The sequence below is a fragment of the Schistocerca gregaria genome, chromosome X (assembly GCF_023897955.1).
Source record: "Schistocerca gregaria isolate iqSchGreg1 chromosome X, iqSchGreg1.2, whole genome shotgun sequence".
In the NCBI taxonomy this organism is placed as follows: Eukaryota; Metazoa; Arthropoda; class Insecta; order Orthoptera; family Acrididae; genus Schistocerca; species Schistocerca gregaria.
This window is the reverse complement of record NC_064931.1, coordinates 568,298,699-568,316,176: the sequence shown is the minus strand read 5'-3', so window position 1 is coordinate 568,316,176 and position 17,478 is coordinate 568,298,699. Positions and strand designations below refer to the sequence as shown.

The 17,478-nt window shown below is 36.5% G+C and overlaps 1 protein-coding gene across 1 annotated transcript in view; it reads left to right on the top strand.

Annotated features, from left to right (window-relative positions):
• LOC126299343 (protein tyrosine phosphatase domain-containing protein 1-like) overlaps positions 1-17,478 on the top strand; it is a 584,390-nt gene that overhangs the window by 457,999 nt on the left and 108,913 nt on the right. Inside the window, exon 10 of the mRNA XM_049991191.1 lies at positions 4,100-4,218. Coding sequence (XP_049847148.1) covers positions 4,100-4,218 — 119 coding nt within the window. The remainder of the gene's footprint in view (positions 1-4,099; positions 4,219-17,478) is intronic.

Genomic DNA, 17,478 nt, shown 5'->3' with positions numbered 1-17,478 from the left:
TGTGTTGAACCTAACACTGTAAAAGTGGCATACTATGGCTATTTTCATGCTATCATTGAATATGGCATTATTTTTTGGGGCAACGAGTCAGTAACAAGGAAAGTGTTCATTGCTCAGAAGTGAGCTTTAACAGTTATATGTGGATTGCGCCCAAGAGACTCATGTAGAAATAGCTTTTGAAAACTTAAAATATACACAAGTACATGCCAATAAATTTTGTCTCTCACATGTTTTGTCTGTAAAAATATAGAGGTATTTCATCCAAACAGTAATTACCATGAGCATAACACACAGAGGAAGAATGACATACACAGCTAACATAGAAATTTGAGCTTGCCACAAAATATTTCTGCTAGAAAAATCTTTTTACAGTCTAGATGAATTTTTAAGTAAATAAATTGTAAAATTTTAATAATGCCACTAAGAATGTTATTTAACTTGAGCTCTGTATCTGTTTGTGCTTGGTATCTGTTTTCTTCATGGTGGTTTAATGATTCTAAGAAAATATGAATAGTCTTTTTTCTGTATTCTTGCTCAGATTGTCATATTGTATTTGTAAAAACTTACTCATTCCATGTCCTTGTGAACCCAACACAGCTGGAAATAAAACCATCAAATCAACATCTGGGCTGTTTATTGATCATCGGCTTATCATTACACCTATGTAGACCTTACATTTAGAAAATCCATGACTTAAGTTGTGCCGATAATACATCACTTCAGCAACATCTATACAATTATGGGTGCACTAAATAAACTTCTGTCACTATTCTACAAGAAAGGTCATTGAATGGTATATTCACTTTACTAAACTACAAATCTTTACTTAGTTGATTGTCTTGTAGGTGGTCTCATTGTCTTCTTCTTGCTATGTTCCTGATTGTACAAAGAAAGTAAACTGTTTCCATGATTGTGAATGTTTACTGAGCCACTATGACATGAGATAAAATGTTTCCAGTTTTAATTTTTTGTATTTTAAATTTTTCAAATATCTGCATTCATTTGCTAAACTTCTCACCAAGTCCCAACAAGAAGAAGGATGAAGATAACATTGAAGGCAAAGAGGTTTAAATTATTTACACCCTTGTCAAAGACATTGTTTCATATTTAGCAAAACAGTTAAAATAAGTTTACAGAGTTTTCAAGTTAAAATATCAAAATTATCCTAATAATTAAAAATATAAATGGTTATGCATGAATTAATGACTTTTAGTTGACATAGTTTTATAAAAACGTTTCTACTTAGAAGTGAAATTATTGATAACTTTTGGGATTGAAGGATTCAAAACATGTATCAGGCTTCATTACATCACTCACTCCACAACTGTGTAGTAAAAGTCTTATGTTTCCTGAAGTTCACAATGTTACATTTCACTAGATTAAGAGCCACCTACCAGTATTTGCACCTGGTAAGAATTTGGTGAAGATCTGGTTGGATATTTCCACAATTTTTGTCAAATAACATTTCTTCGTTGATAATTACATCTGTGCAAAGTCTAATATTTTAACAGATTCTCTCCCCTAAATCATTAAGGTATAACATGGACAGTAATTATAATGGGACATACTAGATAGTATTTCTGTGTCTGAATGACTTATCTAACACAGCATCCTCTGTTCTCAGAAAGAAATTTCATTGTGCATCAGATTATATACTGATTTGAAATGCCCTGGCTTATTAAAATTGTCTACAAGTCTGGGTCTTGAAACTGAAACCTTGGCTTTTTGCAGTCAAATGCTATACCAACTGAATTATCCAGGCACCATTCACAATCCATTCTCACAGCTTTACTTCGATCAGTATCTCTCTCATACCTTCTAGACTTCACAGAAGTGTTCCTACTTATCTTGCACAACCTAGCATGAAGTTCACAATAAACTTGAAAACCAGTTTCCTCTTTCACAGTCATAGTGGTGTCATGAATTAAATTGTTCTAGAAAATTCAGGAACATGGGAACCACTTTGTTACCTCTAATAATCCCAACAACTTTAGAGATTATCATGTCTGAAGTGTCCAAGTTGTATAATCCTGCTGCATTGTGTGGAGAAAGTGGTTTTGTCTTAGATAGGTCATTGTATTTTAACTCAGAATGAGCTCTCTCTGGAGTGCTGCAGATTACATGGATTGACATAGAAATATATTTATTTATTTGCTTATTTAGACTGACCAGATTAGGGCCTTAAGGGCCTCTTTTACATTTGACGAGGAACAACACATACAGATATATTTACAAAACATTCATGAAAATGATAACAATCTTAGAGATGAAAATATGCTAATAATAGTAATAATAATAATACTAATACTAATACTAATAATAATAATAATAATAATAATAATAATAATAATAGTTCACATTAATTAAAGTAAAGATAAATAGCAATAATAACAGTAGTAATAAAACAAAGTGTATTAAAAATAATATAGACTAGTTTAGAACAACTTAAATCATGTTTAGTACTGTCTAGTACCATGTATGAGTTCTAAATCCTTTTTGTAGGTATACCAGGTGATCAAAAAGTCAGTATAAATTGGAAAACTTAATAAACCGTGAAATAATGTAGACAGAGAGGTAAAAAGTGACACACATGCTTGGAATGACATGGGGTTTTATTAGAACCACCCTATATTGCTAGATGCATGAAGGATCTCTTGCACACATCATTTGGTGATGGTAGTGTGCTCAGCCACCACTTTCGTCATGCTTGATCTCCCAGGTCCCCAGACCTCATTCCGTGTGATTATTGGCTTTGTGGTTACCTGAAATTGCAAGTGTATCACGATCAACCGACATCTCCAGGGATGCTGAAAGACAACATCCAATGCCAATGCCTCACCATAACTCCGGACATGCTTTACAGTGCTGTTCACAACTTTATTCCTTGACTACAGCTATTGTTGAGGAATGATGGTGGACATATTGAGCATTTCCTGTAAAGAACATCATCTTTGCTTTGTCTTACTAATGCTTTGTCTTACAATGCTAATTATTGCTATTCTGATCAGATGAAGCGCCATCTGTCAGACATTTTTTGAACATTAGTATTTTTTGGGTTCTAATAAAACCCCATGTCATTCCAAGCATGTGTGTCAATTTGTACCTCTCTATCTGCATTATTCTGTGATTTATTCAGTTTTCAAATTTATACTGACTTTTTGATCACCCGGTGTGTGGCCTGTGCTCTCTTCCAATTGCTGAGACCATTTGTCTACTCAAAATTTACTTACTAAATTATTGTTAAGAATGGAAATAACTCACTTGCAAATTATATTTGCTGTGTAACAAATATGCTGTTGACATAAGATATCATGCTGATGTTTGCAATTAACACATGCTTTTTGGCTCTGTTAGTTGTGATATCCATGCCACTCATCTTTATAATTGTCAACAAGTGAAAGTTTAGACCTTCCTTGATTTTCCTCTGTTTAAAGAAAATTTTCAAATGAATTTTGACAGAGTTATAAGAACAATTTTTGTGTAAACTCTACAACCCTCACAATAAAACGTATGTTATTTTTCACTTTTGTAACTAATTGTAAATAATTCACTCATATGATAAAATCTGGCACTATTACTTCTGTGTCATCAACAATTTCATCAATTTATTTACCTTTATTGGATGCAAATACATCTTAATTGCTCATCTTTTCATACCAGTGTACATGCTAAGTGATGTCTTTGTACTCATTGCTTACAATTCCCAGTATGTGCTATTGCATACTTTTTTTCATTTTCGCCACACAATGGTGGATGTCAAATTGAATAGATTGTCTTTATCATTTTTCAGACACTTACATTATTATTTCTTGCTGCTAGTTAATACTATTTTATGGTAGTGAAGAAGAAATTAGCGCTGCACTAAAGCAAATCATTATACATTTATCTTTGTCACAGTAAAGTATTCAGTTTTTATGTAGTTTTTACACTAAGACTCAATATTCAGGCACTGAATTTTTACATTTTTTATGTGATATTACTGCTCTGTTTGCTCACTGACCATAAGTACTCTTTATGCAATCAGTGGGTAATGTAAAATATTGTTTATTTATATCATAAAATCAGTACAGAAGGACATAATAACTTATTTTATTTTCAGAAGTAGATGAAAGTTATCTGATGTCTGCTCTAAATGAAGAAGTCATTGGGCAGATTGCTGATGGGGATATGTCTTTAGATGACTCAGCACAAACCAATGAGTTTAGCAAAACAGAAAAGGTAAAATTACAATATCTGTCAAAAAGTTGTGCAAAAATGGCACACTTTCAATCCATATCTTCAAAAATATTGTTGTTTAGTCAGACTTAACTATAGTCTAATACAAGTTGACTCCCCAATAGTATTTTTGATTGATAATAAACATAAATTGATGATGAAATGTGAAATTCATAACACTACAAATAAATCCAGTTTCCATAAATGCTTTGCATCTCTGTCTAAGGTTCATAATGAAGTTTATATATTCTGTTGCTAATGTCTATAACAGATTGCCAGAAATCAATCAGAAAATTATAAATCCCCAAACATTCCAAACCATAGTAACGGAGAACCACATTAACTACTCCTATCATTCATCAGAATATTTAAACTCAAGAATGTAAATTCCTGTTAGCTGTTCTGTTTATATCAAACATGGTTCAATTTATCCTATCTGACAGTTTCTCTGAAATCAGCAAAGTAACATAAATGCTTACTATCAAATAATATATAAAAAAGCCCTTTGGTGTAACAAGAAGAGCAAGCTTTCATCAGTTTAGTTGCTTTGCTTCTGATATGCACACATATAATGTAATCTAGAAGTAATTCCCATAATTATCAAAAGTAGATTAGTGATTATTATAACTGGCTGTTGGTATACATTGCAGAAAAAGTCTACCGTGACTTCTTTTACCTGTTAATGTGTAATTTGATTATACCACATCCCTGAAGTCTCTCCTTCTTAATGGGATATGCAGAAACATGATGTATGATTGAAAACTAAGTAATTAGCACAACACACAGTGCATGTACTGCACACACTACTCCCATGCTCATTTGCTTGACATCAAGACTAGAACAATAATTCTGCTTTTCAGTTATACCCTTTGTGACTCAGTGTAGTGAATACCTCATAACTTGTATTTTTAAGCCGAGTGCAACGCTTATCGGTGTCACCTTTAATAGCTGAGAGGGCAGCAGGGCTGACTGCCATGATGCCAACTGAGGAGCTTCTCGAATGAGAAGTACCAGCTCCAAGGTCTGGAAAGTTGACAGTAGCTGGGAGAGCCATTTGCTCCATACCACACCTGCATTATGCCATATGGCAGAGTATTACATGGTCCCTGGTCAGCATCGTGTGATCCTCTGGGCTTAAGGCTGAGTGACCTTAACTTTTTGCAGGGTTAAGCAATGTCACCTGTAATTTTGACACTCTGCAAGAAGTTCTTGGTACCAGGAACAGTTTGAACTGTAACCTTAACTACACTGTTGAGTGTGACACCAGGAGAGAAGGAAATGAAGTCCCAGATCATGGGTCTAAATGAGTGCAGCACTGAACAACATTCTGCCCTTTAGAAACACATAAGGCAATAGTTCTAACAACATACAAGCCACAACAGGAAATATGTTAAACATCATGAGACAGTTAGAGATAATGTTAATTAAAATTAATTAAAATAACTGAAAACTCATTGCATGTCATGATTTGAAAATTAATTTCATCTTAGATCATACTGACTGTGAACATTTAGAGTTACTGTTGTTTAATTTTGGTTCATTCCCCCAAAGTAACACTCCTAAGAAGAATAGAAAGCAACAATGCAAAAGAGATTGATAACTTATTTTAAAATCTAATTTTTAAGTGGATGTTAGTCATATAATAAATGATGTATTTGACCTGGCAGAAAAATATCGGAAGTAAGCCACCCCATCTATATGTTTAACCAGGAAGGGAAAAGCAAAATTCACATAAGTGTAATGCTGACTCAGTTACATTAGCCAGACAAAATCTGTAGGATGACCAGTGGAAAGCTTACCAAGCAACCACTGTAGATGAGAAATTTAATTACTTCAATAAAGTATTACTGCAACACAATGAATTCGTTTTCCTTTACACCAGGTGAGGTCCAGTACATAGAAAGTGGAAAGAAAGGTTGGCTGACACCTCAGATCAGAGTTTCTTGTGTCAGAAACAGAAAGCTTTGTTTAATGCAGATTGCAGCTTCTAATCAAGACAAGTTGCACTACAAGAAATATTGAGAATCCTTCACTGAGCCATGAAAAGAGGCTAAAACTCAAATTCAAAATTCCAAAGATATAAAGGTAAATGAGGCATTATTATGCATGGAACAAATAAATTAAGTAAGGGAAATTATATTGAGCATCCTGATAACAGCTGTAGTGAGACAGCATAGCTCAAAAACATACATACACACAGAATATATAAATATGTTTTATGAGACTAGGATGGGTGGTTGGCCTTGGTCTTGATGAAGAAACCATTTGGCATTTGTCTGAAATGGAGTAGGAAAACCACAGAAAACCTAAATCAGGATGGCAGGATGGTGCAAATCTATCCACTCATTCATGAGGTAAGTGTGTTAAACAACACCACTGCCTCACTCACCTGGTCCTCATTGTACAATGGTCTTTAATGTAAATATAGTTTAAATCTTCATCACTGCACACATCAAGGACACCACTGGTGACTCCGAAACCATGAACATGCTGCTGTGCCCTTACTCTCACTCCAGTCCATTCAGGAAATTGACTGCAGGCATGTGAACTTGTCTTCATTTCCTCCTCTTTGTCTAACTGAAAATTCTGTCTGAAATTCAATGTGTCATCTTTGCTGTGAATAGCAATCTATCCCTTCCATATGTTGTAGTTATCCCTTATCATTACTACACTCTGCACTGAGTCCTCTAAGTAATCTTTCATTGTGTAGTATACATCATTTATAAAGAATGTTTTAACTGCCTTCATAAGCAGATGTATGTCAGTAATGTTTTCCATCTCCTTGAGCAATTTATTACACAGTTTTATCCCAAAAAATTTGTTTAGAATCTTTGTTTGTTTTTCCTTGATAACTGCAAGCCCAAACTGGATTTTGTTTGTTGATTATGTATCTACATTTTAGTGAAATATTTAGTAATGTTTTCTCTGATATGCACAGCACATCACTTGGTGCATCAAGGATACCCAGTTTTTTAAACAGTTCTTTACAGAGAGCTCAACAAGTATTTCTAGCTATTACTCTGGTGGCCATTATCTGCAGTTTAAAAATTTTATCCACAGTTTGTGCCTTTGATCTCCAGAAAAGAAGAATTGAGCATATGTAGGAATAATGTATCACCAAAAGTCATTAGCTGTCATAAACTGATGCCAGTGATTCAAGAGCCAAACATGTTGCTTTTTTATCATCTCTCTGTGTTTGTTCTGTGTTAATTGACAATCAGTATTCACCTCTTAAGACTTTGTGTTTTTTACACAATCTATAAATTTATCATCTATATTTAGTGCAATAGAATTGTTTCCCTGCTTTATACTGAAGTGCATACTGTTTGTTTTCTTTATTTTCAATGTCAATTTTTTACATACTGCCAAATCATAAATGTTCTTGAGGGTTTCACTTGGTGTCTCTAATAGGAAATCTAGTGTTTTATCAGTGACTATAATGTTGCTGTTGTCAACAAATAGAACTTTTTCTCTGTGTCTTATACTGTCTGGAAAATCTTTGATATGTGATTATAATTAAAGCTCCAGTTTCAAAACACTGTAAAAAAAGAACTATCGCTGAGAACGATGCCAAATCTGAACTGAATATTATAAAAAAAGGGGGGAACATCAGGAAACAAAAAAAAAATTAACAAAAATTTTACCACTAAATGGCAATGTAAGCAGGTGCATATGCTAAATAAAATATGGGGGTACATAGCTGTTCTTCAGTTTGCAGCTGAGATGCTCAGCATGATTGTCTCAATGCAGAATTACACACTGATGGTAAAGCTCTTTTACAAGGACATTGACTGTGCACCAGTTGCTCTGCAGATGTTCTGGACACTCAGTGATATGAAAAACGGCTTTGTTTTGATGTCTGCCAATGGTCTGGTGAAAATGTTTACAAAATTTGAAAAGACAGATTCCTCTGAAGTGCAGTGTGGCAGATGGAGGAAAATAATTGGTCTGATGTTGGTAGAAGCTGTGGCCAAAGCACTGCAGGAGAGGTAGAATGTTCAGGCAGTACATGAGGAGTTGCTCAAACATTGGACATGCCTGTGAGCATGGTGCATGAAGTTCTATGAAACATTCCTGCATTGCTATCCACACAGAATTACCCATGTTCAGGAGTTGCTTCATGCTAACCTGTCAGTAAGATAAATGTGTCCTCTAGAATTTATTTCTCATGTGTAAGTGAACAATGAATGGCCATGGAACATTCTGTGGTCCAACAAAGCTCATTTCCATCTCCAATAACATGTCAGTACACAGAACTGTGGAACTTGGACAACTGAAAATCCACTGACATATCAATTGGTACCACTTCATTCTGCAAAGTTAACTGAGGGATGTGGATTGGTGGCATCATTTGTCATAGGGCCATTTTGCCCCAAAGAGATAGCTTATAGTTCCTGTCACTTCTACTGTCAATGATAAATGCTATGGGAGTCTTTTGATCACCAACATCATTTTAACCCTTCGACAATAGCATAATCAGTGAAGCAGGTGCTGCAGGGACATTTTGGGAATGCTAGAATTACCAGCCATCATTGCTGCACAGCCTGGCCATTCAGATCACCTGATCTTAATCATATGAAGATGGTATCTGTTCTTTCGAACATGTTCGAAAGAACAGATACCATCTTCATATGATTAAGGCTAACTGGCCATTGACCTTCTTCTTCTGTGCAGATGCACACGTATTGCCTGAACTCTTACGGGACTCGGTAAGATTGTCTGAGTGTAATGGGCAAGACCATTATGAATGTAGTGTGTGGACATGAAGTTGGAAATGTGGGTCTTGCGGGGAGCATGCAAGGGGTAAGTTCCTGCAGTTGCACTATCCTCTGTGCCCTCGGTGGCTCAGATGGATAGAGAGTCTGCCATGTAAGCAGGAGAGTCCGGGTCGGGGCACACATTTTCAGCTATCCCCATAGATTTATATCCAAGCCTGTTGGCAATGTAGGGTCTTGATTTAATTATCATTTCATTCTAGAGTGCTGCATGGTCACTGATGGTATCTGTTCTTTTGGACATGTCCGAAAGAACAGATACCATCTTTATATGGTTAAGGCTAACTGGCTATTCACCTTCTTCTTCTGTGCAGTTGCACACGTATTGCCCAAATTCTTATGGGACTCAGTAAGATTGTCTCCCACAAGTAATAAGTTTAATGGGCAGGGGCACTACAAATGTAGTGTGTGGACATTAAGTTGGGAATGTGAGTCTTACAGGGAGCATGCAAGGGGTAAGTCCCTACAGTCGCATTATCCTCTGTGTCCTCGGTGGCTCAGATGGATAGAGCATCTGCCATGTAAGCAAGAGATCCTGGGTTTGAGTTCCAGCCAGAGCACACATTTTCAACTGTCCCCGTTGATGTATATCAATGCCTGTCGGCAGTGTAGAGTCTTGATTTAATTATTATATTATCTTAATCTGTGTGACTTCTGCCTGTGGTGTTATCTGAAAGATGCTGTATTTAGTGCTCCAATTATAAACATATCTATACTGAAGGCACAGATAGTACAACACATTCTGAACTTCAGACCTGTGACACTCAAGTCCATAGTGGAACATGCTGTTTCTCGATTTCAACTTGTGTCAGAACACAGTGGACAGCATATTAAACATGTCTTGCACCAGTCTCATGACAATTAAAAAACATTTTCATTATTGCTTTTTATACAGTTTATGGCCTCAGGGAAATTGAAGACTAATTTTATTGTTGCTCTTTATGCAGTTTTTGGCCTAAGGACAATTAAAAACTGATTTTTACCATCCAGTGTGGTACAACCTGGCCACGGTGGGTTATATTACGTAACTAACAATGCAACAACCATTGAATGACATTTTTAGCTTCCTTATCTTCTAAGTTTTCTGAACATCTCAAAAATCTGGGACTACTACAGAATGTTTCACAAGAATTATAATCCCAGCTATTAAAACTAGGGCATGTTTCTAAGTATATTGCACTGCTTCATGATTTAATACTTTTCAAGTACTTCTTGAAAAACTGAGTCATGATAATTCATAATCAGTTTCTGACAGATCTAAATTTGAATAGTTGCTAAAATGTCCCACAAAGTGGTTTCTTATAATGAAATTAGTTGTGCTTTATGAGATCCTAGAAGTTCTGCAAGCGTTATCATCCTTTATGCAAAAATGAAATTCATCAGCACTTACAGCAAAAAAAGGAATTGTCATAGCTATAAAAACTATCAAAATACTGAAATCAAATGACTCACGGTTGATTGGAATGATGTACAACAGTTGGACAAAAATGCACATTCAAGGGAGTCATAAATAAAGATCCATTTCATGATGAACATAACAGATTTCAAACATTTCAGAAGAAGGTTTTTCAGTGTCTGGTAGACAATATTAAAAACCACTTTGAAGACATGAATTTATTTTTGGATATAGCAGTATTTAATTCAGACACATGACCTTCTAATGAATATGAATGTGTTGTTTTTTGTTGATATGTCAATCCCTCATTCATATAAGAAGATGGATTTTAAAATAAGTGAAAGTGGGTGTGCATCACTAGATGAAGATTTGCAAATGTACAAAGAAAATCCTCAACACATTTCCACTTCTGTGAAACAATTTGTGAAAGCAGTTGAAATTATACCTTTATCTATGGCTGAATGTGAATGCAGATTTAATGCCATGGATCCAACACTTACTGGTCACACAAATCATTTACAAATTCGAACACTTTCAAATCTATTTTTTATTTGAATAAATTGATCTCCACTGCACTGCTTCAACCCAGGAAATTTTGCAGCAAGATGGTCAAGTCCCAGCCACATACACATTAGGATGAATGGCTGAAAGCAAGGGGGATCTACAGTCATAATTCTTCCCAAGGGCATACAGCTCTACTCTTATGTTTAAATGATGATGCAAACCTCCTGGGTAAAATATTCTGGAGGTAAAATAGTCCACCATTTGGATCTCTGGGTGGGGACTACTCAAGAGGACATTGTTATCAGGAGACACAAAACCAGCATTCTACACACAGGAATGAGGAATATCAGATCTGTTAAATGGGCAGGTACATTAGAAAATTTAAAAAAGGACATGGGGAAGGTTGAAGTTAGATATAATGGGAATTAGTGAAGTTCAGTGGCAGGAGGAACAGGACTTTTAATCAGGTGAATACAGGGTTAAAAATACAAAATCAAATAGGGGTAATTTCAGGAGTTGATTTAATAATGAATAAAAAAATATCAATGTGGATAATTTACTACAGGGTGACAATTATTGAACGATATGAAAAAAAACATAAATTAGTTTCAAACTAGGGCATGCACATCACTACAGATATTCAGATTTAGGTTTGACATGTTCAGTATGCCTGCCATCATTGGAAATGATGTGGCGCAGATGAATTGCGAAAGTCTGCATGACCCGTTGAAGTGTCAGAACATCAATGCTGTCGATGACCTCCTGAATGGCTGTTTTCAGTTCAGCAATGGGTTTGGGGTTATTGCTGTACACCTTGTCTTTAATATAGCCCCCCAAAATGGAGTTGTATGTGTTCAAATCTGGAGAATATGGCGGCCAATCAAGGCCCATGTCAGTGGCCTCTGGATACCCCAGAGCCAGAATCCAGTGCTCCTGCAGGACATCAAACACTGTCCTGTTTTGATGGCGTCAACCTCCATCTTGCATGCACCCTGTAAACATCAGGGTCACTTTGTATAATGGGGATAAAATCATCTTTCAAAACCTTCATGTACCATTTGGTAGTCACAGCGCTGTCAAAGAATATTGCACACATTGTTCCATGACTGGACACCACACAAAATTTTTGGTACCAGTCCGCAAGCAATCTTCAACAAATTCTTGAGTGACTTCTCCACAGTGCCTCTCCACACTGAACAAGTAACCTGCTGAGGGTGAAGAGACTTCTCAGTCATGAAATACATATTCTCAGTCCCCCAAATGTGCCAGTTTTGCTTATTGATGAACCCATCCAAATGAAGTGGGACTTCATCACTAAAGCAAACCATAAATGCACACACTAATTCCCATCATGACCCATAGCCAATGTTGCAGTTTGAATGTCCTAATGCAAACCATTCAGAAGCTATGATTTTATATAGTTTTATAATTGTCACATTGTATGAACAGCATGTGAACGCATTATTTTAGCCATGATAGACACAAAGCCCATACCCACCACAGTAGTACAATGCCAACTAGCTCCGTAGATGGGAGAGAGACTAAAGAAATGTATGATGAGATAAAAGAAATTATTCAGATAGTTAAGGGAGATGAAAATTTAATAGTCATAGGGGACTGGAATTATATAGCAGGAAAACCAAGAGAAGGGAGAGTAATAGGTGAATATGGATTGGGGAAAGAAATGAAATAGGAAGCCCAGTGGTAAAATTCTGCACAGAGCATAATTTAATCATAGCTAACACTTGGTTTAAGAATGATGAAAGAAGGTTGTATATGTAGAAGATTCCTGGAGACACCAGAACGTTCCAGAGCGATTATTTAATGGTAAGACAGGAATTTTGGAAGCAGGTTTTAAATTGTAAGACATCTCCAGGGGCAGATGTGGTCTCTGACCACAATTTATTGGTTATGAACTGAAGACCAAAACTGAAGAAGCTGCAAAGAAGCAAGAATTTAAGGACATGGTATCTGGATAAACTGAAAGAACCAGATGCTGTAGAGAGTTTCAGAAGGAGCATTAGGAAACAATCAACAATAACAGGGGAAAGGAATACAGTAGAAGAAGAATGTGTAGCTTTGAAGGATGAAATAGTGAAGGCAGCAGAGGACCAAATAGGTAAAAAGATGAGGGCAAATAGAAATCCTTTGGCAACAGAAGTAATACTGAATGTAACTGGTGAGAGGACAAAACATAAAAATACAGTTAATGAAGTAGGTAAAAGGGATTTCAAACATTTAAAAAATGAGATCAACAGGAAGTGCAAAGTAGCTAAGCAGGAATGACTAGAGGACAAATGTAAGGATGTAGAAGCATGAATGATTTTATTTGCAGCAAGCAGTACCCCTGGTATATTTTTTATACATGGTGCGTCAGAAATAACTTATGAATTTTAAATGTAAATAAAAGAACAATCAAGAATGACATTCACAAATATAATGCACATTTTGAAAGAGTAGTGTTCAGCACTTATGTCTCATACATTGCAGTGTCACTGCTGTACATGAGCAGGAAGGAGGCCTTGTTAACTCTGTATAACCTCATCATGACTTTCAGTTTCTTGTATGGTATGAAGTGGAGAACATCTAGGTTTCATGACTGAGACTTACTTCAAAAATGCCAACTCTGTTACTACAACACATTATTTGTTTCATAGTTACTTTAGGCTAGATCAATATATAAAAGTTACAAACAGGAAAACCATTCTGTTGTATATTGGTAACTTGCTAAGAATGAGTTTGAAGGTTAAAAAAAATCCACCTCATAGGCCTCACGAAGTATAAACAACAGAGAAATCTGTGCAAATAAACATGCCTTTACAGAATCTCATCAGCATTCAGCCCATAGGCTTGCAATTGCTGTGGAACTCTCTGGCCACTTTGTAAGGAGAATTTTACACAAAGACTTGATGTTCCATCAATACAAAATGGTGAATGTGCAAGAAGTCAGTGAATGTGATTGGACTAATGGCAGAATGTGTTGTGAGGCCACTATCTGTCATCAAGCTACTGGGTAGTGATGAAGCAGACAGTGATGTGCCAGGCTATGTCAATAAACAAAATTTTTGGTACCAGTCCGCAAGCAATCTTCAACAAATTCTTGAGTGACTTCTCCACAGTGCCTCTCCACACTGAACAAGTAACTGTTTGGTGTACTGTCACTGGTTTCTGATTGTTGGTATGTATCTTTTGAAATAGAGACCACTGCTGTGACAGTGTTACCTGATAATTGTGTACAGCTTTTATCCAACTTCCTGCAGTTGAACCTCAGTGATGTAGGGAATCCTGCTGTGTGGTTCCAACAACATGATGCCACTGCACACTCAGAACAGAGCACAAGCAGGCCTCCTCAGAGAAATGTTTAGGGCATTTGATCTCCTTACAGGGGAGCAAGAGGGGGAGAGGGTTCCATGGCCAGCTTGTTCACCTAATCTCACCCCTTGTGCTTTCTTTCTCTGTAAATGCCTCAAGGTGCACATCTTCTGTCTTAAGCCACAAATACTACATAACCTAAAAGCTGCCATCTGTCACAAAACTGAAGCAGTACAAAAATACATGACCAGGAGGGCCATGCAGAACTTCAGGGACCAATTTGAAATGTGTATAGAAAACAGTCATCATTGGGATGATATCATTTCCAAAATCTAGTGTGTATGTGTATCTGACGTAAATGACAAACACTACGCTTCCACATTGATCATTAAATTTGTGAATGTCATCTTGCATTGTTGTGTCATCCACATTTAAAATTCAGGAGTTATTTCTTCCATGGGCACACCTGCGATAATAATCTAGGAACTACAGATTGCTGTAGTGCTTTTGTAAATGAGAAATGTAATGTGCCTGTGGGAACTTTCTAATACCTACAATTATCCTTCTATTTTCTTAGCTGCTACTGTAGAAGTGGCTATTTTTGGAAACCCTTCCCCAAAGTTAATTTAAACAATGTGCAGAATTTAGAGAACTTAAGATTTCCATTGTTTTCTATACACACTTCATCCCTGGTTTAGTTTGCCAATGCTGTAGAAAAAGTACATATTTAATGTTCTGAGAAAATCCTTTTGCCGGCCTTCAGTTTTCCATATTTTACTAAGCCTGTCTTTAACTTTATTATATGACAGTAATAGTCAGTCAGGATCTTTTATAAATACTTTACAATTTTCCTCATAAATTTCTATAAGTTTCTATAAGTACATGTCTAAGACCGATGCTGAAATTTTTGATACCCTAGTAGCAGTTGTTACCATTTGTGCAACTCCAAAAGTACTCAAAATGTTTAGGAAATTATCACTAATTTCACCCTCAACACCTGAGTTAGCATTCAAGTCTCCAAATATTATTAGTATGTCAGTTTTGGGGGCTGAAACTCGTTACAAGACTTAAGTGAATATGTTAAAGAAAGTGTCCACGTTACCAGAGGTGAGCTGTAGCCTGTATGCACAAAATGATTAACTTCTCACAGCTGTCTAGCTTTGTTAGTTGAATCACCACCAATTGTTGCTGATTTGGCAGTGTACCTCTTGAGACACCACTGCAACCAGTCAATCAGTCATAATGTATTTTCTGAAAGACTGAAGTATATGTTAGTAACAGTAATTAATAAGCGTGGTTAGAAGTAGCAAGAGTGCAATTAAATCTTTTTATTGGCATAAAAATGATGTAAATTTATCTATTTCTCAGCTGATTTTTGGCCACCCCATAAACGTATGATGTAGTCTGTCCAACTTATGACAAGAGGATACGAGCAAATGATAAAACACTATGCCTAGGCAGAACAAATATGTTCACCCTACATTTTTTTGGTCATGATCCAGGTAATGATGTATGACTGTAAGCGGAAACAATAAAAACTTGTATTAAAACACCAGTTCTTACTTGGAGCAATGCAATACACAGTGATCAAAATCTTAATATTCCATAAGCTGATGAATAAAAATTAGTGAAAGTTCATAAAATGTTTGCTCTCCCTAAAACACTAACATTCATAACTGTCCAAAATATGTTAGTGCTTCTACACAGTTTTATAGATTGGAACAACATATATCAAATCTTCTAAGTGCCACATACAAAAACATTATCCCTGGCTTGATTTAAATGTAACAAATTCAAAGTCCAGCACATTCATGAATGGTTAACTTTATCAGCATAGAAAGAGATTTTCACTCTGCAGCGGAGTGTGCACTGATATGAAACTTCCTGGCAGATTAAAACTGTGGAACGAGACTCGAACTTGGGACCTTTGCCTTTCGTGGGCAAGTGCTCTACCAACTGAGCTACCCAAGCATGACTCATGCCCCATCCTCACAGCTTTACTTCCGCCCGTACCTCATCTCCTACCTTCCAAACTTTACAGAAGCTCTCCTGCGAACCTTGCAGAACTAGCACTCCTGAAAGAAAGGATATTGCGGAGACTTGGCTTAGCCACAGCATGGGGGATGTTTCCAGAATGAGGTAGGAGACATGGTACTCGAAGAAATAAAGCTGTGAGGATAGGGCATGAGTCGTGCTTGGGTAGCTCAGTTGGTAGAGCACTTGCCCGTGAAACAACTCCAAAAAATTAAAACTGTCTTAAAGGAGCAGATGTATATTTTTTTAATGGGTGCACTAGGGATGAAGCTCAATGTGTGAATTTCATAGGCTTTCAGTGTCACACCAGCACAGAGATAAGTTAAGCATAAAGCTCAGTTTGATTGAATTTTCTCATCCTGAGAAATCAAAATGAGTGATTTGTTTCATTTGGCAAAAACTCTCTAAAGCCAAGATGACATAAAGATTTTCCTTATTTTCAAGCGATTGGTTTTGACAAACTTTGCTGTCATCTTCATATCTTCAAAAATTTTTTGTTCTAAATTTTTTTCATTTTGAGCTGGACCTCATGCCAAGTTGCCTTGTAGATAAAATGCAACACATTTTGGAAATGATCGAAGCAGAAGAAATGAATTAAAGTTTGTGCTGTGGCCAGGACTTGACCCTGGGTCTTCTTACTTGCTTCCACCCCTCCTCCTCCTCCCCCCCCCCCCCCAATGTTGTTCATTGCATTTGTTCAGTGTGCATGTCACAGGACACCCATTCATGTTCAGTGTTGAGCCCTTGACTCAGTTTTTTATTACAGAGGGCAGCTAACCCTCTGACCGAACTCACTGAGCTACCGTGCAGGCATTGTAGCACAATGGTCAACATTGCTGCACGAACTTCACAAGTTGAGTGCCCCCCCCCCCCCCCCCCCTAACACAAAGTTCAATTCATACCCTCTGCTTATTTTCCATTACATTGTCACTACTGCCAGAGCTCTCCAACATTGGAATAGCACTCCAGTGTTGGATGTAATGGGAAAGTCCTGTACCACAGGAGATCTTATAGATCTTGTAATTAAATGTTTCCCTGAGACATTTAAGTTTCTTCATTATCTACGATAATGCTTCAATCATTATTGTAGATAATGACCAATGCTTTGATCATTATTGCAGATAATGATGTGACTTAAATGTCTCAGGGAAACATTTAATTACAAGGTCTATAAGATGTCCTATGGTACAGGACTTTATCATTACATCCAAAGCTGGGGTGCTATTCCAATGTTGGAGAGTG